This window comes from Alexandromys fortis, unplaced genomic scaffold (assembly GCF_014885135.2).
Source record: "Alexandromys fortis isolate MF-2015 unplaced genomic scaffold, M_Fortis_MF-2015_v1.1 scaffold_245, whole genome shotgun sequence".
Taxonomy (NCBI): Eukaryota; Metazoa; Chordata; class Mammalia; order Rodentia; family Cricetidae; genus Alexandromys; species Alexandromys fortis.
The window spans coordinates 21,305-42,457 of record NW_026068139.1 but is presented as its reverse complement, the minus strand read 5'-3'; the positions used below and the strand labels follow the sequence as shown (position 1 = coordinate 42,457).

The 21,153-nt window shown below is 50.1% G+C and overlaps 1 protein-coding gene and 1 pseudogene across 1 annotated transcript; both read left to right on the top strand.

Moving 5' to 3' along the window:
• The first annotated feature begins 2,817 nt into the window (after positions 1 to 2,817).
• LOC126491170 (amiloride-sensitive amine oxidase [copper-containing]-like) lies at positions 2,818 to 7,047 on the top strand. The gene is given in 6 exon segments (XM_050126618.1): positions 2,818 to 4,390; positions 4,393 to 4,437; positions 5,166 to 5,451; positions 5,729 to 5,861; positions 6,099 to 6,243; positions 6,920 to 7,047. Coding segments are annotated over 6 exon segments (2,310 nt in total).
• A 3,414-nt stretch (positions 7,048 to 10,461) lies between these two features.
• Positions 10,462 to 12,184, top strand: LOC126491139 (amiloride-sensitive amine oxidase [copper-containing]-like; annotated as a pseudogene).
• Positions 12,185 to 21,153: the final 8,969 nt, after the last annotated feature.

Below are 21,153 nucleotides of genomic sequence, written 5' to 3'. Positions count from 1 at the left end.
TGTAAGACCAGTCAGGGTTATGTGAGACAATGACTCAAAAAAAAAAAAAACAGAAAACAGAAAGGAAGGAATAGAAAGAGGGAGGGGGAGAGAGAAACAGAAAGAGGGGAGAAGGGAAGGGAAGGGGAGAGGAGAGGAGAGGAGAGGAGAGGAGAGGAGAGGAGAGGAGAGGAGAGGAGAGAAGAGAAGAGAAGAGAAGAGAAGAGAAGAGAAGAGAAGAGAAGAGAAGAGAAGAGAAGAGAAGAGAACTTGAGAACCACACCTGAGCTTGTCCTCTGACCTCTGCAGACACACATAAAGTACAAATGCCCCAGTGCATATATGCGCATATGTACACACAGAAAGAGAGAGAAAAACATAAACAATGAAATACAGTTTTAAATGAAAAAAATCTTTCCTGATATAGATAGTAGTCTCACAGTGAAGCTCATGGCCTCCCCTGGTTCTAAGTTCACCCAGAAGCCTCTTATCTCATCCACTCCTGTCAGACTGAGCCATCAAAGCATAAGGTAATATGGGTTCCTTGAACTTTCCCACAAGAACCAGAGCAACAGAGGGAAGTCCTCAGGGTGAACTATTTCCAAGAAGTCAAACAAGCATGGTCTCCCACAGGTAAGAAGCTAAGAGAGTACAAAAGACTCCAGATCAGCCTTGACAGTGAGCACCAGAGCCAGCAGACACAGGGACAGAATGCTGAGGCTCCCAGCAACCCAGCAGCTCACAGGCGATGAGGCAGCTGCAGCACACACCTTTCACAGTCAGGAGATCTCATTCTCTGCAGACTAAATACCTAAGTCTTGAAGGGCAGTGAGTGAGATATGGACAGAGTCAGGTCCAAGGTCAGCACAGGGAGTTCCTTGATAGGGTAGGGTTTTAACTAATTTTGAAATGGTATAGGGAGGGCCAGGTGGTGGTGACACACATCTTTAATTCCAGCACTTAGAAAGCAGAGACAGGCAGATCTCTGTGAGTTTGAGGCCAGCCTGGTCTACAAGAGCTAGTTTCAGGACAGCCAGGGCTGTAACACAGAGAAACCCTGCCAAGGAAGGAAGGAAGGAAGGAAGGAAGGAAGGAAGGGAGGGAGGGAGGGAGGGAGGGAGGGAGGGAGGGAGGGAGGGAGGGAGGGAGGGAGGGAGGGGATGGGGCATAAGCTTGGCATAGAGAGTTAAATGAGAAAGCTTACCTGTAAGGAAGAACCTCCTATTAAACTGGGCATATAGGCTTTTCCTGACATGTATGATAGGCTCATACAACACAAGACAGTTCTAAACAGAAAACACAAAGCGTCCATGATGCCCAGTTCCTGTGGTCCAGGTCCTCCCTCGTATTCCTGGTGAGCGCCTATACTTCCCTTTGCTGAATTTCTATCCTGCAAGACCTTTTTAGATGAAATCCACGCAGGCGGCCACCCCTGTGCCCCATGCTGGTGGAGAACGCACAGCAGCATGGAACCCTGAGCCTCTTTCTGTGCCTCTGTCTCAACAGGAGAGTTTTCCCCAGATCTCTGTCAATTGAAGAAACTAAAGGCAGTTAACCTGCTACAGCAAGGATCTTCCAGAATCCTCCCATCTACCCTGAGGACCAAGCCTGCAGGAGAGGGGATACAACCAGAGACCCAGAGGAACCACTGAGTAGGGTTGCATGGTCAGAAAGAGTCATGTGGAGTCAAGGACAGGTTGGCGTCACTTCTGTGTAGATAGGTATACAGGAAAGAGTTTCCTGGGGGCTCAGCAGCATCCAAATCAGGTTAGGAGCTAGAAAAACCAGGGCTGGTAACAGTAACAGCATGCACACAAGAGACAAAGGCTCCATGCGTTCTACATACAACACGACTGGACAGCCCACGTCAACCACAAGTACAAGGAACGGCATGACAGCCAGCATGGCAAGACATCCTTCACTCTGCACATACATAGTAGATTCCCGTTGTTTGGGGGATTTTGTTGAACACTAAATACTCTAACCATGCCTTCCCCGATGGAAGGGGAGGAAGGCACACCCTGACTTAGTACCTGGGATGACCTGGGTAATCCTAGGTCAAATAACCTCAACAACCCCACCATGAAAACGGGGAATGCTGAGCAGGGCAGAACTCTCCCTGTCCTTGCTTCACAGCCTAGACTCAGCCCAGCCAGTCTGCAGGGCTCAGAACCTCCAGTCGTGAGGTCCAGGCTATCATCAGGGTTCCCTTTAAAGAGAAGCATGGCCAACATGCCATGTGTTCCAGAAGGCCACTGCTGCTTCCCACACTCAGATTTACTATCTTCTTTCTCCCCACAGCCTTGGGGACATGTGTGCAGCTGCTATCATTTCCACTTCACAACTGAAGACAGCGGAAGCCCGGAGTGTTCGACAAAATGCTCACGGTCACATGGTAGTTCTCAGTGTTGTGATTTCCTAGGGCTTGATCCCAGACAGCTAAAGCCCAGCACTTTGAACAGCCACGCTGAATTTTAAAATGTATCCTGATTAAAAGGGAATTTGTTTTAAAAAGGCAGTTTTGCTGTCAGCACAATTGGAGACCCTTCCAGGACAGAAGTACTTTGTAGCCAGTGAGGACCAGGACTCTGCTGCTATGGCTCACTGTGTCCCTGGCTGATAAACACAACCCCACAGAGACAGCGCTGATAGGAGAGCATTATCTCAATAAGAGAGAGTATAAGAGACTTGAAAATGAGGGAGGAAACAGCTATATGCACAAAGAGAGGCTTGGACCACACTGAGAACAGCTCTGGCTTCATCCGGATAAAGGGAAGAAGTTCACCTAAGAACGAGGTCCTCTGAGTCCTTAGCTCTCTCCTCTGCTGTGTTTCAGCCATGAACCTGCTAGGAAGGAGCTTGGCTCTGGCCTGGATGACTACCATCTTGTTACAGATGTCCATGGCAAGGCATTCCAGGTGGGCACAGAATGCCAAGCCCCGGGCCTTATGGGACTTGAGTGCTCAGGAGCTGGAATGTGTGCACAACTTCCTGATGAGCAGGAGGGAGTTGGAGCTGCAGTCATCCAAAGTACTGACTTTGGCCAAGAACTCTGTGTTCCTCATTGAGATGCTGGTGCCCAAGAAGTATGAGGTACTGGATTTCTTAGACAATGGAGCCATTCCTCCTTTACGGGAAGCCCGTGTCCTCATCTACTTTGGCGCCCAGGAGTATCCCAATGTCACAGAGTATGCTGTGGGGCCGGTTGAACAGCCCATGTACATGCGAAAACTGAGCCGCAAGGGAGGCCAGGAGCTGTCGTGGACATCTCGACCCATGTCCAAAGTAGAGTCTGCCCTCCTCCTCCATGCTCTGAAGATAGCCACCAGGCCTTTACAAGAGTTCTTCTTTGATACCACTGGCTTCACACTACACGACTGTGACGGCGGCTGTCTGACCTTCACCAATGTTGCCCCTCGTGCTATGACATTCAGAAAGCGCCATAGCTGGCTTCTCTTGCAACACTTGGTGAATGGCTACTTCCTGCAGCCCACGGGGCTAGAAATCCTTGTGGATCACGGGAGCACAGACATCCAGGACTGGAGAGTGACACAGGTCTGGTATAATGGCAAGTTCTACAGCAGCCCAGAGGAACTGGCTCAGAAATACGCAGAAGGAGAAGTGGACTCGGTGGATCTTGAGGATCCATTGCCCAAGATTACACAACAGTCAGCACAGCACTCAACCTACAGGCCCAGTGCTGAGTTCCCCGTGCCCACCAGCAAGGGTGGCCCTCGAGTGTTCCAGCCCAGAGCTCAGTTCCCCGTGCCAACCAGCAAGGGTGGCCCTCGAGCATTCCAGTCCAGTATTCCCCGATATAGCCTAAAACACAACACTATGCTCTATGGAGACTGGAGGTTCTTCTTCAAGCTGCACTCCTCTTATGGGCTTCAACTCTTTAATGTGTACTTCGGGGGCGAGCGCATTGCCTATGAAATTGGCGTGTGAGAGGTTATGGCACTGTATAGAGGACAAACAGCTGAAGGCAGGGAGACCAAGTACATGGATGTGGGCTGGGGCCTCGGAGGCATCACTCACCAGTTAACTCCAGGCATTGACTGTCCCGACACAGCCACCTTCCTGGACGCCATCCACTACTATGACAGCGACGGCCCTGTCCTCTATCAACAAGCCCTCTGCATCTTTGAGATGCCCATGGGAGCTCCCCTTGGGCAGCGCTTTAACTCCAACTTTAGATATAGCTTCAGTTCCTCTGCCAGGCTGAATGGGCCTACGCTGGTTCTAAGGACAACATCGACAATCCACAGTCATGATTACCTCTGGGACTTCATCTTCCACCCCAGTGGCGTAATGGAGGGCAAGATGCATGCCACTGGCTATGTTCATGCCGCTGTCCACACCCCTGAGGGGCTGGTCTACAGCAGTCACCTGCACGCCCACCCACTTGGGAATTCCACACCTACCTAGCGCATTACCGAATTGACCTGGATGTGGCAGGTAGGACTTGAGGCCAGACCCACCCAGGTACTTCATATTTCCAATAACTTCATAACAGGAGATTGGGATACAGCTCCATAGTATAAAATAAGCCTACATACATAAAGAGACATTGCTGCACCCCTAAATTTGGGGTGTGGATTCCCCTTGTTGGGTGGGTCTGAGTGGAATGGTATACAGTGTTGGGGGAAGACATACCATGAAGGGTAAGAAATGCTACTTCCCAGCACCAAGAGATGACTACAGTTGTTCAGTGCATCTCAGAGAAATGATGTCACCACCGAGGCATGGCATAGCTGTGATGTTTGACATCAAATCCGATAACAGAACAATGTCTCCAAGATGGCTACCAGGACCAGATGGGTAGATGCCACCCTCTCAGGCCTACTTGGCCCTCCATCCCAGAGTACACCAACAGTCCTCAGGCCTGAGAAACATAGGCTACCATGTCTACAAGGTTAAGACCACAGGAAGCAGACCGGAGCTCTAGAAAACAGGCTAAGGTCACCCTTCTGACACAGCGGCCATGACTGGCTCTGGAGCTGTCCACTAGCTCACCTGTTATGAGAGGGGTTGGCCTCCCTTCTTCCTATAGTGTATCCCAGTGCCTGCTCCCAGCGCCCCTTCTTCCTATGAGCTGCCGTGGATGTGGGTTACCAGGGAGAGCATGTAAGAAAGAGGAGGCTTCTATCCCAGCCCTTGACTCTCACCCGCCTTTCACAATGCAGGCACCAAGAACAGCTTCCAGACCCTGAAGATGAGACTGGAAAACATCACCAATCCATGGAGTCAGGGAAGCCAGCAGGTCAAAACCATCCTCAACAAGATCCAGTACTCCTGGGAGCACCAGGCAGCCTTCCACTTCAGGCAGACTCTGCCCAAGTACCTGCTTTTTAGCAACGCTGGGAAGAGAGTGTTGGGTCACAGTCGCAGCTATTGCCTGCACATCCCCTCCATGGCTGAGCAGCTGCTGCTCCCAGGCTGGCAGAACTCACCAGCTTTCGCATGGCCCAGGTGAGGGGAGTCAAGCAAACTGGTGAGGAAGGCCAGGAGCTCCCTCGGTGCCTCATCCACGAGGCCATGTTTGTGTTGGCCTCTGGCTCTGCCCCCTAATGCCCTGCAGGAGGGGAGCTCACAGGAATCCTGACTGACAGGTGGAGATGGCCAGTCTCTTGAGTTCCTAGGAGATGGTCACTCGTTTCTCTATCCTTGGCTCTGAGGGGTGTTTCTATGGAGCGAATCAGAGGCAGACCCTATTTCTGGAGCTCCTTGGATTCTTCTCTGCCTGCAGGTACCAGCTGGCAGTGACCAAGTACCAGGAATCTGAGTGCTTCCACAGTAGCCTTTACAACCAGAACCACCATTGGGCTTACCCTATGGTCTTTGAGGACTTCATTCACAACAATGAAAACATTGAAGACAAGGTACTGATCCAGTCCCCTTCGCCCACCTCTGGTCTTGTCACTCATCAATGACTGGAGCTTTCCCTAGTCCCAGGATTGTGGCTGCTGGGTGGAGGGCAAGTTCAGAGGTCAGGACAGATGGGCCCACCTCTTTTTCAATGGGGCTGAGAAAATCTTGGGAAGTTTATAGACCAAGACTCCTTGGGCAGCCAGTATTCAGCACTGCCCTGCCCACTGAGGCCCAGGTTTCTGCCGTAGGACCTGGTGACCTGGGTGACAGTAGCCACACAGCCTCCACACAGCCTCCAATCTGAGGATGCCCTCAACATGGCTGTACCAGGGAACTCTTCAGGATTCTTGATCCAGCCATTTGATTTCTTCCACGGCTTCCAGCAATATCCAGGTACAAAAGCTACAAGTACATTAGGCACCAGATCCTTGGAAAGGCCCACTCTATGCCTCCACAGCGACAAAGGGACATGCAATCTTGTGTGAAGAGTCTGGCCTGGCTCCTGCCAAATAGCTCCAGAGCCCCACAGAGACAGACAGCAAATCCTTTACTTTCTATCATTGTATGATAGACACAGGGGAAGGGTATGGGCCACATGCTCAGATGGGTAGTTATAGGTCCCATTCATATGTCCCTACTGTACCCCAAAGGACCACCACGAGCAGGGTAAAGGAAGCCCAGGGAGACCCCGGATCAGTGTCTGAGGCTTTCTGATCCCTCTCAGGGAGGCTTTAGGGAAGTGCTTCTCAACTGTTCTAACACTGTGACCCTTTAAATATAGTCTCCATGCTGTGGTGACCCCCAACCATAAAATTATTTCCTTGCTACTTCATAGCTATAATTCTGTTACTGTTATGAATTTTAATGTAAGTACCTGATATGCAGGATATCTAATATGTGAGCCTCCCCAAAGGGGTCCTGGCCCACAGATTGAGAACCCCTGCTTTAGAGGACTTGTCCCACCTCAATGATGGATATGCAGAAGGGAGTTGCTGCTGGGAAATCTAAGAGAATCACCCACATCTCTGACTCTAGCATCTTTTTTCTAGCATCTCTGACACATCCCCAGTGTGTGTGCTGATCCACTGTGCCGCCGTCTGTACGCTAGAGATACTGACTTCCATCTGTAGTGAAGAACAGTTCAATAAACTAGGGCTCCACCTCACTGTCGTGTCAGACAATGACAAGAGTTCATGAGTCTTACAGTCTGGGGACTACAAGAGAACCCTACAGGACATACCAAGTAGCAACGGAAGACAGAGACTAGCGTGTAGAGTATGAAAGATGTAGATATATGTGTGTATACACACACACAGACACACACACACACACACACACATATATATATATATATAGTTATACATACTTATATATGTAAGGATGGAAGGAGACTAAAATTCACTTTTTCGGGACTGAAAGGTAGATGACATACACACAGGTGCTCATGAAGAGTGGAGTGACAGGGAGGAGGCGGGAGGAAAGGGACCAGGTATGATGCAAAGGACAGGAGAAAAGAAGATGTGAAGACCAAGAAAGCAAGAGCCCAGGCCAGTGGGGATAGAGGATGGCACTGTAAATAAGTGTGTTTGGGGGTAGGCATGCCTCCCGTCCATAGTAAGGAGGGTCTGCAGGGGTCCCATTGCCATTGTGTCTTTCCCTATGCCTGCCCATGTTATTTTGGAAGATATTGTTCTCAACCTCTTCCTCACCTGCTTCCTTCTGGACAAAGAAGAAAGACATCTGGGGATAAGAGATTGGAAAGCAGGAAGCTAGCTATAAAGGACACAAAAGCATTGGAAATGCATGCTGGCCCATGTAGGTACCAGCCCCCTTCTGGAAAGACAGCAAAGACCACTGGGAGGCAGAGACCAAATTGCAGGCAGGGAGGAGCGAGGAGAAGTTGGAGGATTGAGGCTCTGTGAGAACACTCCCTGACATTGCAATAGTGGGTGCCTGTCACACACCTCTGTGTGCCTGATCCCCTGAGGGTACAGAAATAGTGGGTACCTGTCACACACCTCTGTATGTCTGATCCCCTGAGGGCGCAGCAGGCAAGAACTCTGGACTGAATATGCCATGGACTCTGGGTAGGGATGGAGCGTCTCTGTGGCTCAGCATTTGTGGTACGTGAACTACAGAATGGATGCTTGGAGTGAGAGCTGCATAAGGAGTGGGGAAGGGATGAGGGTGACGCTCTACACCTCCTCCTCAGTGTGACCACAAACCTAGAACAGTCACAGATGAAGTCTGGGTCTGTACAAGATTAGCCCCACCAACACCTTGTCATGGACAGGGGTAACTCATTGCCGGTGGTATAGTCCCTGGCAAGTCACCCATGCTCATGTGCACAAAGCCTCACCCATTGTCAAGGCCACACTAATGAAACCATTGGGTTAGCAAAAAGAAAAAAAAAAAGAGGTGTGAAAGTAGAAAGGGCCGAGCTGGGAAGAGGAAAGCGATTCAGCTCCTTTGAAAGGAGGATAAGGTGGAAGCCCGCACTGTGTGCATGTATGAAGACAACAGCACAAATTATATAAATTAATATTTTCTCATAAGAATTTTTACATGAAGTCTAGAGATAAGACAGTTGAATTAAGTGACATCCTTGCAAAATAAGGACAGCACCCTAATAACCAGAACCCAGAGGACAGCAGAGGGTGTGGTGGCTCATACTTGTAATCCAACCTGGGGAGCCAGACACACACACAGGTACCTGGAGCGTCCTAGCCAAACCACCTAGCAGGCCTGTCAAGCTCTAGGCCAATAAGAGATTCTATCCCAAAATGGAAATAAAGGAAAGTACAGTGTGGCGTTATTTATCTATAGTCCCAGACCTGGGGAAAGTAGGCAAAAAGCACACAGCTAAATTAGATTCCAACCTGGCCCTCATGATACTGTCTACAAAAAATATATATAATAATAAAAGAAAGTAAAGGAACAAAAATAAGGTGGGGGAGTAGATGGTGCCTGAGGATCAACTCCTTTGTCTCCTGACTTTCACACATGCATGTATAACAGTGAATGTACAGCAGTATACACACATACATATACACATATACACACATACATATACACATGTACACGTATACACGCATACATATACACATGTACACGTATACACACATACAGATGCACATATACACGTATACACACACACAATGGTATACACAGAGAAAGAGAGAGAAGTGAAATCCAACTTATAAAATTTTTCAAAGGGCAATCAGCACGACCAAATTTAACTCTACAACTGATGCTCCTCACGCTGTCCTTCTGACTTTGGATTTACCCAGGCCCCTTGTCTCACCTACTCCTGCCAAGACAAACCCTGAAAGCATGGAGCCGTGATTTTTTTTTTTTTTTGATCAATTACAGAGCAAGGCAAGGTGAGCAGAGCTGCAAGATGAGGGAAGAGAGGAGTTCTTGGAGCACATGATGTCCATGGAGCCAAACAACCATGACGATCCACAGATAAGGGGCCAGGAGAATGCGAAGGAGCCCCCAAAATCAGTCTTGACAAAAACCATCAGTGCCAGCAGGCATGAGGATAGGATCCTGAGGCTCCCAGCAGGCACAAGGATGGGATAGTGAGGCTCCCAGCAGACAAGAGGACGGGATGCTGAGCTCCCAACAGGCACGAGGACAGGATGCTGAGGCTCCCAGCAGCCCAGCAGCTCACAGGCAATGGGGCAGGTGCAGCACACACCTTTCACAGTCAGGAGCTCTCGTTCTCTGAAGACTAAAGACCTAAGTCCTGAGGGGCAGTGAGTGGGATGTGGACAGAGTCAGGTCCAAGGTCAACACAGTGAGTTCCTTGATGGGGTAGGGTTTTAGCTAATTTTGAAAAGAGACAGTGTAAAACTTGGCATAGAGAGTTAAGTGAGAAAGCTTATCTGGAAGAAGGAATCTTCCAGAAGATTTGGGCCTCTCGCATACACACAGCATGTGTTTTCAGACCCTTAGGAAAGGCACATGGCCAACGAGGAAACACATTTTCAAACAGAAAACACGAAGCATCCACAACACTTAGGTTCTGTGGCCCAGTTCCTTGCTGGTATGACTGATTAGTTTCCCTTGCCTATGTCTTCCCCCCCCCCCACTCATCTGAGGTGAAATTCACCCAGATTCCAGCCCCTATTCCCCCGATAGTGGAGGGCACCCAGCACTGGGCCCCTCTCTGTGCCTCTCTCTCAACAGGAGACAGTTTTCTAATCAGCTAAAAAACAAAGGGAACGAATTACCCGAAACAGCAAGGTCCTGTGGGAGCCTTCCACTCACTCACAGGCCCAAGTCATAAGCCAAGACTGAGTCTCACCCCAACCTACTGGAGTGAGGACCCTAGGGTCACAGGCACAATGTACCTTTCTTGTAGAGAAATGCCGCAGCTGGGGTCTTCCAGAGGGGCCTAACTGCATCAAGGCTGGGTTAAGATCTGCAGAATTCAGAGCTGGCGAGTGTGGCAGCTGCCTCCATCTGTGGGAGAGCCAAGATCTTCCATAAACTATGGGCACAGCAGGGTCTGGCGGGCACAAGGGAGGACAAGGCTACTATACGTTGACAGCATCATAAGCAACCTGGCCTGGAACATGTCCCTATCTGATGGATGCCTTGACAATGGCGCTAGACGGTGAGGTCCCTCACCATGTCTTCCCTTAAAAGAAAAGAAGGGCTTCACTCTGGCTCTAACCTAGCAAGATATGAAGAGGTACTCCTATGATCAAGGGACCCCAGCTTGAGCCCCCATTGGGAAGGCAGAAAAAGCTGGCCAAGGCAGGATTTCCCCCATCCTTGATTCACCCCCAAGACTCAGCCCAGACAGTCTACTCTGTGCTTAGAACCTCCTGTGTGCTGGGGTCCAGGCGATCATCGGGGTTCACTTTAGAGAAACACACAGAAAACGTGACGCACATTCCAGAAGGCCAACATCGTTCCACACACTACTTTTACTGTCAGCTGCCTCCCCTCCATAGCCTTAGGGACATGCACACTGATGGTGTTGTTTCCATTCACAGCTGAAGAGACTAGAAGCCCAGAGAGTTTCAATACAAAGTCACCCAAGTTGTGCTTAGCTCCATGATTTCCCAGGATCTGATTCCAGGCAACTTGAGCAAGTGGGATTTTGGTGCTCTGGATGAGGAGTGCTTCCCCCGCCGAGATAACTCTGAGACACGGACCACATCTAGGTATAAACGCTATGAGAAATTTTCGGATGAAGGAGGAGTAGTTAAATCACACACAGAGACCTGGAAAGCATGGGGATCTGTGTGGAGACCCAGAGACTGTCTCTGGCTTCGGCAACGGTGAGCAGAGACGCCTAGCTGATAAGATGCTAACGAGGCCGGGTCAGGGCACTCTGAGGTGCTCCTAGGAGGGAGAAATACCCAAGTCTTTCTTTTTCTGCTCTGCTGTATTCCAGAGTCCAGGGCTGGCCAGAAGGAGCTTGTCATTAGGCTTGGTATCTGCCGCCTGGTGCTACAGATGGCCATAGCAGTGCCCCGGGTGTACCCTGTAGGGAAAGACCCAGGTGTCCTGGAACCTGTGGAGTCTAGCAGGCACCGTACATGGTTTATCCCACAACCTTTTACGAAAGGACACTTTCTCTGCCCCCATGGACTGGAAGTCCTAGTGGATCATGGGAGCACAGATGTCCAGGACTGGAGAGGGGAGCAGCTTGGGCACAAGGGCAGGTTCTAAAACAACTCAGAGCAACTGGTTCAGAAATGCACAGATGGAGAGGTGGGCACAGTGGTTCCTGAGGATCCACTGTTCCATGCTGAATTTCCCATGTCTATCAGCAAGGTTGGCCCCCAAGGGGTCCAGCCCAATGCTCCCCGCTACAAGCTACAACAGAGCACTGGGCTCTACAGACACCAGAGCACCCCCTTCCATCTACAGCCCTCCTCTGGGCCACAGATCTTTAATGTGCTCTTTGAGGTGAGGGTACCACCCATGAGAGCAGCATGTGAGCGTCTGTGGCACTGTACAGAGGGCACACACCAGCAGGCATGCAGACCAAGTACATAGATGTGAGCTGGAGCCTGAACAGTGTCACTTGCCCGTGAGCCCCTGCACCAGCGGGCCAGACACAGCCACTTTTGTGACTGTTCTCTTCTACGAGGACACTGACTACCCCATCCACTCTCAATGAGCCCTCTGTGTCTTTGAGACGCCCACAGGGGTGCCCCTTAAGGAACAATTTTACTCCAGCTTTACAGAAGACTTCAACACCTGCACCAGGCTGAAAGGACTCATGGTGGTGGGGACAACCTCAACAGTCTACAGTTTCAGGTATATCTGGAAGTATATTTTCTACCCTAGCAGAGTGCCAGAGGTCTAAGATGTACACCACTCCCAACAATCCTGAGGGGCTGTGTTGAAGTGTGAGCGGTGGGGCTGCGTCCCCGCCACCTGGCCGCCTGCACGGCTAGCTTTATACCCAAAATAATTATACAGAAACTATGTTCTTTTAAACACTGCTTGGCCCATTAGTTCCAGCCTCTTATTGGCTAACTCTTACATATTGATCTAACCCATTTCTAATAATCTGTGTAGCCCACGAGGTGGCTTACCAGGAAAGATCTTAACCTGCATCTGTCTGGAGTGGGAGAATCATGGCGAATCCTGACTCAGCTTCTTTCTCCCAGCATTCTGTTCTGTTTACTCCGCCTATCTAAATTCTACCCTATCAGGGCCAAGCAGTTTCTTTATTACTTAACCAATGAAACAACAAATAGAAAGATGACCCTCCTCCATCAGGGCTGGGCCACAGCGCCCTCTTGTATACCCACTTACTCAGAAATAGCTACTCTCACCTAGAGTGTTACTGAGGTGACCTGGATGTGGCAGGTAGGACTTGAAACCAGGCCCCCTCCATCACCCAGCTGCTTGCCACTAATAATTTCACCCTTGGGAGACAAAATGGAGACTCTGACATAAAATTAGAAGCATTTATTCAGCCTTCTTCCACTTGAAACAAAACACCATACACATCTGAAAACTGGCAGTGGTGGTACCCTGGTGTGGCCCTGAATGTGAGGTGGGTGTCCACTCTTGTTGGGGATGAGAGGAGCGGTGCAGAGTGTGGGAGAAAGGAAACGCCATGGAGGTGAGAAATATTCGCTGCCTAGCACTTTGAGATGGTCTATACCACCATCTGGGAGCTCAGCGTGTTTCCTGGGTGATGGCGCCACTGAGGAGTTCCAGGGCTGTTAGTGTGACATCAGATCTCAACCAAATGCGGCCACTGGGACCAGATGAGCAGCTTCCTCAGGATCAGCCGCACTTAGCTCTCTGTGTACCGACAGTCGTCAGGACTTGAGAAACACAAGCTGCCTCTGCTTCAAGGTTAAAATCCCAGCAAACAGGCTGTAGCATGGCTCCCTAGAAAACAGCTACTGCCAACACTGGAACTGCCACCGTTGCCATGATTTAATCCGAGACTCCCCGCCCACCCACCCCCAGGCCTCCCAGATTTGCTTCTTTAGCCTCCCCGTGCACACCGCTAGCCCAGCTCCTGTTCCCAGTTCTTACCGACAGCTGGCCTGGATATGGTCTATGTTGGAGATCCCTGGGCCAAGGTAAGAGACTTCTGTTTCAATTCTTGTCCCACACCCCATGCCTCCTGGCACCAAGAACAGCTCCCAGACCCTGCAACTTGAAGACATCGCCAAACTCTGGCACTTGAGGCACTACCTGGTCCCCTCCTACAGAGTGCTCTCTGGAACAGCGGGAAGCCTTCTGCTTCAAACAGAAATGGCACCAGTTTCTGCTTTTCAGAAGCCCCCTAAAGAACACCTGGGGCCACAGGTGTAGCTACTCACTACAGATCCACTGTAGTGAGTTAGACATAAACTAAGCAATTGTTGTCCCCACCTGGGCCAGGTGAGGAGCCCCAGGGAGGCTGGCAACAGAGGCTGGAGCTTTGGTCAGTGCTTTGTCATTTTTGCTTCTGTTCTTAAGGCTGTGTGTGTGTGCGTGTGTAGGTGTATATGTAGGTGTATATGTGTATGTGTGTGTGTAGGTGTGTGGGTGTGTATGTGTGTGTATGTAGGTATATATGTAGGTTATATGTGTGTGTGTAGGTGTAGGTGTATATATGAGTTATATGTGTATGTGTGTGTGCGTGTACATCTGTGTATCTGGATGCTCTAGGGTATGGATGAGAGCAAAGGCATTCACACAGAGCTCCTGACCCTTGCATGCAACCAAGGGTCTTACAGACACTGGAAGATTCCTGACCCTGGGCCTTGAGAATGTTCCCTGGGAGGAATTTGCTTGCAGCCTCTCTGACTTCAGGTACCCCTGGCAATCATCCAAGCACTGGGAATCTGTGCACTGTAGAAGTGGTCTCTACAACCAAGACAACCCCTGGGGTCCCCTGGGGTCCTCAAGGACTTCATCAGAACAATGAAAACCTTAATGATGGGCTTCACGCCCTGTACTCCTGCCCACTCTGTCCTCCTCAAGATCCCATGCCTGGACAGGCCCCAGGATAGTGACTGGCTGAGTAGAGAGAACGTTCAAAGGTTTTAACACATGGGCCTACCTCTTTTAAACAACTGAGGCCATCTCAGGACGCTTATAGGCACACCTAAAAATGCCCCACGCCAGCGTGTCCTCTGGTGGCTAGTATTCAGTATTACTTGCCTGGTGAAGTCTATGTCTCTTCTGTAAGATTTGGTGATCTGGGTAACAGTGGGCTTCCTCCACATCCTGGATTCTAAGGATGTCTCCAACCTGGCTACACTTGGAAACTCCAGGGGCTTCATGCTTCGGCCATTTAACATCCTCCATGGCATCAAGAGACATCCAGATACACTGGCTACAACTACATCAGGCCATAGATCCCTGATGACAGAGTCGGCCTCATGTCTTTCAACTCCAATGAGACCTACAGTCCTGTAGAAAGAGCTTGGCCCCAGATCCTGCCTAATAACCCAGACTCCAACAAAGGCAGACAATAAATCCTTCAGCTTCCACTATGCTGTTTCTTAGAGCCAGAGAATCTGTGAGCCACATATTCAAGTGTCCATGGACTCCATAATGGTTTTCTAGTGTCCCTCAAAAATATCTCCATGACCAGGGCAAAGGAAACCCACTGAATTCTCCATCCGATGAGCTTTTCAGTATCTGGAACTTTCAGCTCCCTCTCAGGGAGAGGCGAATGTCCACCTCAGTGATGGCCATGGAAAAGGGAGCTGCTATGGTAAATCTCTCAAAATTACCAACACTCTCCTCAGTTGGCCATTGCTCTGTCAGCTCCAGTTTACCTCCAAGAACTTTCCACAGAAACCGGAATACGCGTGTGTGCTGCACAGCCGTACCGTCTGTAGCAACAAAAGTCTGCAGACAGGCAGCTTTCCACCTACAGGGAAGATGGGTTAGATAAAGGAGGGCACAGCTGCACAGTGGTGCGGAGTGCTGGAGTATGTCGTGTGAGTGAGGACAGTCTGTGGACTGTAGGGAAGCCCTGAAGAACCTATTAAAAAGAAGAAAATGACAGACAATAGCACATATAGTGCTCTAACTCTTGTGTAAGACTAAGAGGAGAAGGAGCTGGAGAGATGGTTCAGGCATGAGAACACTTGGCTGCTATGGCAAAGAACCTGAACCAGTGACCCACACTGGGCAGCTCACGACTACCTGTAACTCCAGCTCCAAAGGATCCAGCACCCTCTTCTGGCCTCTGTCGTCATTGCATTTCATTGCACTCACATGCACATACTCACACACAGACACACACATACACAATTTACAAATAAAAATAAATCACTTTTTAGAAAATAGAAAGAGATTAAAGATTATTTTTTCAGGAATTGAAAGTAGGGGGCAGATAGGTACCTTTCAAAAGCTCAAAAGGAAGCTGGTTTCTTCTCATGCCTCCATTCGGGACACAATGCTGATGAACTACAGAGCTGGAGCTGGAACAAGGCTTCAGTTGTAAAGTCCTGGCTATGCAAGCAAAGGATCTGATCCTCAGCAACCATGTAAAGTTCAACACTGTGGCCCATGTCTGTAACTCCAGCACTGGGCTCCAGAACAGGTGGACACAGGGGGATCCAGCCAGTCCAGCAGAATGGATCAGTGAGCTCCAGATACTGTGAAAGATCCTGTCTCAAAAAAGAGGGACAGTGAGTAAGAAAGGCACACAGCATTGGCCTCTGCCCTCGCTATACACATCCACGTGCACATCTTCATTTGCGCCAAAGAGAACAAGGAAGACGTGGAGGCAGAAAGTGGGCTAGCTGGGGGGGGGGGGGGATGCAGTAAGAGAATCTGTAGGTGAATCCGCAGTGACCAAAAGGCATTGTATGCATCTACGAAAACCCCGCGTGAAACCCACTATTATGCATAATGAATATGTATTGTGGGAGATTTGTTTGTGTTGCTGTTCCAAGACTGCCAAAGGGTCAGACCTTGGTTCGAAGGGCGAAGTCCACACTAAGCTGGCTGGCGTGGACTATAGAGTTTTCTGGCTGACTCAGAGGAAGCTAGAGGGGCACACAGAGGAGGAGGAGGAAAGAAGGACCAGTGGAGAAGCACAGTCTTTTCTGGGGGGGAGGGAGGGAGGGGGCTGGAGAAGAGAGCAGGTGATCTTTTTTCCATATTCCAGGATCTCTCAGTTTTATTTTCCTAATATTTAACTCCCGAGTTTCATTTTTTACAAAAGCAGTAAAGGAAGTCACAATAAATATGTGCTAATATAAAAACCCTTCTTTTGTTTGTTCTTTTAGAGACAGGGTTTCTCTGTGTATCTCTAGCTGTCCTGGAACTCACTCTGTAGATCAGGCTGTCTTCGAACTCACAGAGATCCACCTGCCTCTGCCTCCCTGAGTGCTGGGATTAAAGACATGTCCCACTACTACCCAGCTATAAAAACACTTCTAAAAATAAACTCTCGAGACTAGACAGAGGTCAGCTGTGCAAGCATTGGTTTTGGAAACATGAGGATGGAAACTTGGTCCACAGAACTCACAGGGAAGATGAGCTGATCCTGGTCATCCCAGAGCTGCGAGGCAGAGATGAGGCTCCACTTACTTGTCGAGTTCTAAACCAATATTAGACCCTGTATCAGAATGGGAAAAAGGAAAAGTCCTGTGTGGCAGACAATGTGCCCTTGGTAACCCAGCGCCATGGAGGCAGAGGCAGGGGGATCAGAACTTCAAGGCCATTGTCAATAGCATAGCAAGTTTGAGTCCAGCATGAACTACAGAAGACCCTGATTCAAAGCAAAATTAAGGGAAGGAGAAGGTAGATGTCCCAAAGAAAGAATACCTTAGGTTATCATCTGATATCCACATACATTTAGATCCATACACTAACACAAATAAAATAAATATGTAAATAATGAAAATATATTAAAAAAGACTAGGCAAAATAAAATAGCAGAGCAGCATTCATCTCATGTCTCCTGCTGGCTCTAGGTTCACCCAGAGACTTTGTGTCACCTTCTCCTGCCAGGCTGGACAGTGAGAGCACAAGGTCATGTGGGTCCCAAGCCCTGAGAGGCAAGACAGGAGCAGCAGAGGAAAGTCCACCAAGTGAGCCATTTCCTTAAAGTCAAAATAAGCTTGAGAGTCCGTGTGGGAGCCTGGGAGATGGAGACAGCATACCAGATCAGCCTTTGCCCAGGGACTTCTTTCTATCCTGGGCAACTAATCACCCGTGAGACAGTAAGGTCCTCTGAGAGTCTTCCCACGCATTCACAGTCCAAGCCATAAGTCAAGTCTCTGGATCTCACCCTCACCTAAAGGTGTAAGACGTGGAGCTGGACACCGGAGAAACCCTTGAGTAAAATGCCACTGTTGCAAAGAGGCTTTAGCCCCCAGGTACAGGTGCAAGGAAATCCCTCTGCAGAGAAATGAAACATGAAAGGGCTTCCTGCTGAGGCCCTGTGTGTCAGGAAAAGTCAGGCCTGGTGAGCGGACAGCAGCCAGGATGTACCCAAAAACCCAGGTCATCAGGGAACTCATTGCACAGGAAAGTCTGGCAGGCAGCCCCACTCCAGGTACAAAGGAGGGCGGAGAGACACCACCGAGATGGCCAGCATCCCTGCCCTGGTGTATAGACAGTAGTTTTCTGGTAGGTTGGACCACAATTAGGAGGCAAATACCCTGGCTATGCTGTCTCCCAGATAGGAAAGACGGAAAGCATCTCCCTGAGTCACTGGCTGGAATGTTTCTATAGCCTAGCCAACACCATAGCTGATTTATCTGTTCGTGCTATGTGGAAGGCCACTTTTCTTAACCCCATGGGGCTGGAGACCCTTGTGGATCACAGGAGCACAGATGTCCAGGACTAGAGAGTGGAGCAGCTCTGGTATAACGGTAAGCTCTACAACAGTGCAGAGGAACTGGCTCAGAAATGTGCAGATGGAGAAGTGGACATGGTGGTCCTCCGGACTCACTGCCCAACAACACAATGGAGCCAACACTCTTCCCTTCTTACATGGCCTCAGGGGCTTCCCTAGTCATTACTGCCTCTAAATCCCAAGTGGTCCAGGTCTTCTTTCTCTATACAGCCTGGAAGGCAACACTGTGCCCTAAGGAGGCTGGAGCTTCCCCTTCCAGCTGTGAGCTATGAGCCTTTTCTGGGCTGTACATCTTGAACACGCAATCTGAGAACGAGTGCATGATATACAGTGTGCAAGAGGCGATGGCACCGTAGGGAAGACACACATACACCCGAAGGCATGCAAGTCATGAACATGGACACAGGCTGCAGCTTGAGCAGCATCCCTCATGAGTCAGCCCTTGGCACCAACTGTTCCCCCAGAGCTACATTCCTGAATGCCATCCCCTACTACAACAGTGATGGCATCCTCCCTGGGTACTCTCCCTCTCTGAGATACCCACAAGGGTGTACCACAATGGCACTTTAACTGCAATCTTAGCAACAGCTTCAACTGCAACGTGGAGCTGAAGGGGGACACACTCTGCTTCTGGGGACAACTTGAACAATTTCTGTTATATCTGGGGCTTCATCTTCTGCAGTGACAAGGTGGCAGAGGCCAAGATGCACACCACGGCTCTGTTCAAACCACCTCTTACTTCTCCAGGGGTCTGGGCCATGGCCCTCACTTACACATTCACCTTAACTTGGCAGCATCCATACCCACCCAGCACAGCAGTGTGCTGACCTCCATGTGGCAGGTGGGGCTCAGCAGACTGCACCCCACCAGGGACAGCACTGAGACTCCATGGCATAAAAGCAGTCTTGCTTGAGACTGAGATGATGGTGTGCATGAGTTGTTTCTTAGCCCAGAAAGCTAAGAATGGTCACTGTCTATCTCTTCGACATCGAGTATGCCGTGTGGGGATGCCCAGTGTGTTTCTTGGATAAATGTCTCCACATAAAAAAATGTGAATTTAGAAACCCTGTAACAGAGTAAGACCATTGGGACCAGATGGGCGGTTCACCCCGTCAGCCCCACTTAACCCCGTCCCAGACGACACAGACTTCCTAAGTTTGCTGAAACATGACTGCCTATGCTCCAGGAATAAAACCACAGCAAACAGACACAGAGAGCTACCTGGGTCACATTGAAACTGCCACCGCTGCCAGCACTGACACGTGAGCTGTCCTCTAGCTCTGGTTTTGGTCTCCCTTCTATCCACACTGCGAGCTCGGTGTCTGACCCTTGCTATGCTTCTTGCTGGCAGCTGGCTGCTGGTGTGGTCTGTAGCAGAGAATCCAGGGAACTCTCCTCCCCTTCTTCATGCCTCCAGGCCCCAAGAACAGCTCCTAGATATTCCAGATGGGGTTGAAAAACCACCAGTCCCCAGAGCCCAAGACTAAGCCTGGTCAACCCCACCCTCAGACAGATGCAGTATTCCTCTGCTTCAGACTCTGCCCAAAGACCTGCTCTTCATCAGCCCCAAAGAGAATTGCTAGGGCTGCAAGCACAGTTCAACCTCGGATCGACTCTGAGGCACTGCTGCCCCTATGCTAACAGAAGGAGTAGGCTGTCACCTCAGCCTGCTAAGGAGACCCAGGGCGGTTGGGGGACAAAGGCAAAAACTTCCCTCAGTGATTGTGTGTGCCTGCCTGTGCTTCTGCCATCCAGGTTCTGTACCCGTGTATCTGTGTTGTGCGCATCCTCGTGCACTTGGGGAGGGAGGAGAGACACTAACAGGCCTGGTCCTGGTCCTCTGATACTGAGGATCAGTCTTGCAGACTCCAAGGAAATAATCGTAACTCTGGGGACACGGTGACTTTGCCATCTTTGGTCCTAAGGCTGTTCCCTGGAAAGGACTGTGAGTCAACCCCGGTGACCAGACGTACCTGGTGTCTTCTCAGCACGCAGGTACTCCCTGGCAGTGACCAAGTACTGGAAGTCTGGGCACCGTGGTGGCAGCATCTCCAAACATAACAATCTCTTAGATAGCTGGTTCCCCACACTGACCTGCCTGCTGCATCCTCTCTCTCCCATAGGACTTGATAGCCTGGATGACATTGGGAACATCCTGAGGATCCCAGTGTGACCACAGCTCCAGTCCTTTAACTTCCTTCCAGAGTACCTGCCTCTGGCCTCCAGAAACCAAAGTAACAGCCACGTCCGGCACTGGATCGCTGAGGACAGGGCCTACCTGATGCCTCCTTCTTTCAGCTACAATGGGACTTGCGATCCTGTGCAAGGTACCCAGCTCCAAACCCCACTGAACTGCCCTAGAGATTTGCATGGGCAAAGAATGAGCCCATCAGATTCCTGTATCGTCTGCTGCTACTGGCAGATCGTGGAGGGTGCGCACCAGGTGTCTGCATGGATGGCCATGGGCCCCACCTGTGGTTATCTAATGCATCACAAAAGACTTCCAGAACCGGGAATTGTAAAGTCCTGTCTTCCCGGCAGAACTGTCACCTTCAGGGAAGTAACTGGAGCTCCTTGCAGGAAACCCTTGAGATCAGGCACGTTACTTGTCGATAGTCCTGCAGAGGAGAAGGGAGTAGGCAGGGTCACTGGGCTCTCACCTGAGATGCCAGCCACTCCTGCCCGCACCCTCCAGCTAGTTATGTATAATTCTTCCTTATAATTACACCTGGCCCTACCACCTCAGGAAGTGCTGGTGTATGGTGTGTTGGGAAGGTTAGCAGAAGGTGGGGACTCCATCTATGGAACTATGGGGAAGAGGCCACCCATGCTAGGGTGAGGCTGCTTTGCTGTTACTCACATCCTTGGAAGTATGCTCTTACCTGTGCTCTGAAAGCCTTACTAAACCCAACAGTTCCCCGGTTGGACTCCAGTAGAATCGTACTTTGGTCGGCCATCATTGCTCTATCCAGAGAGCCGCAGGTGTTTGTTTACAT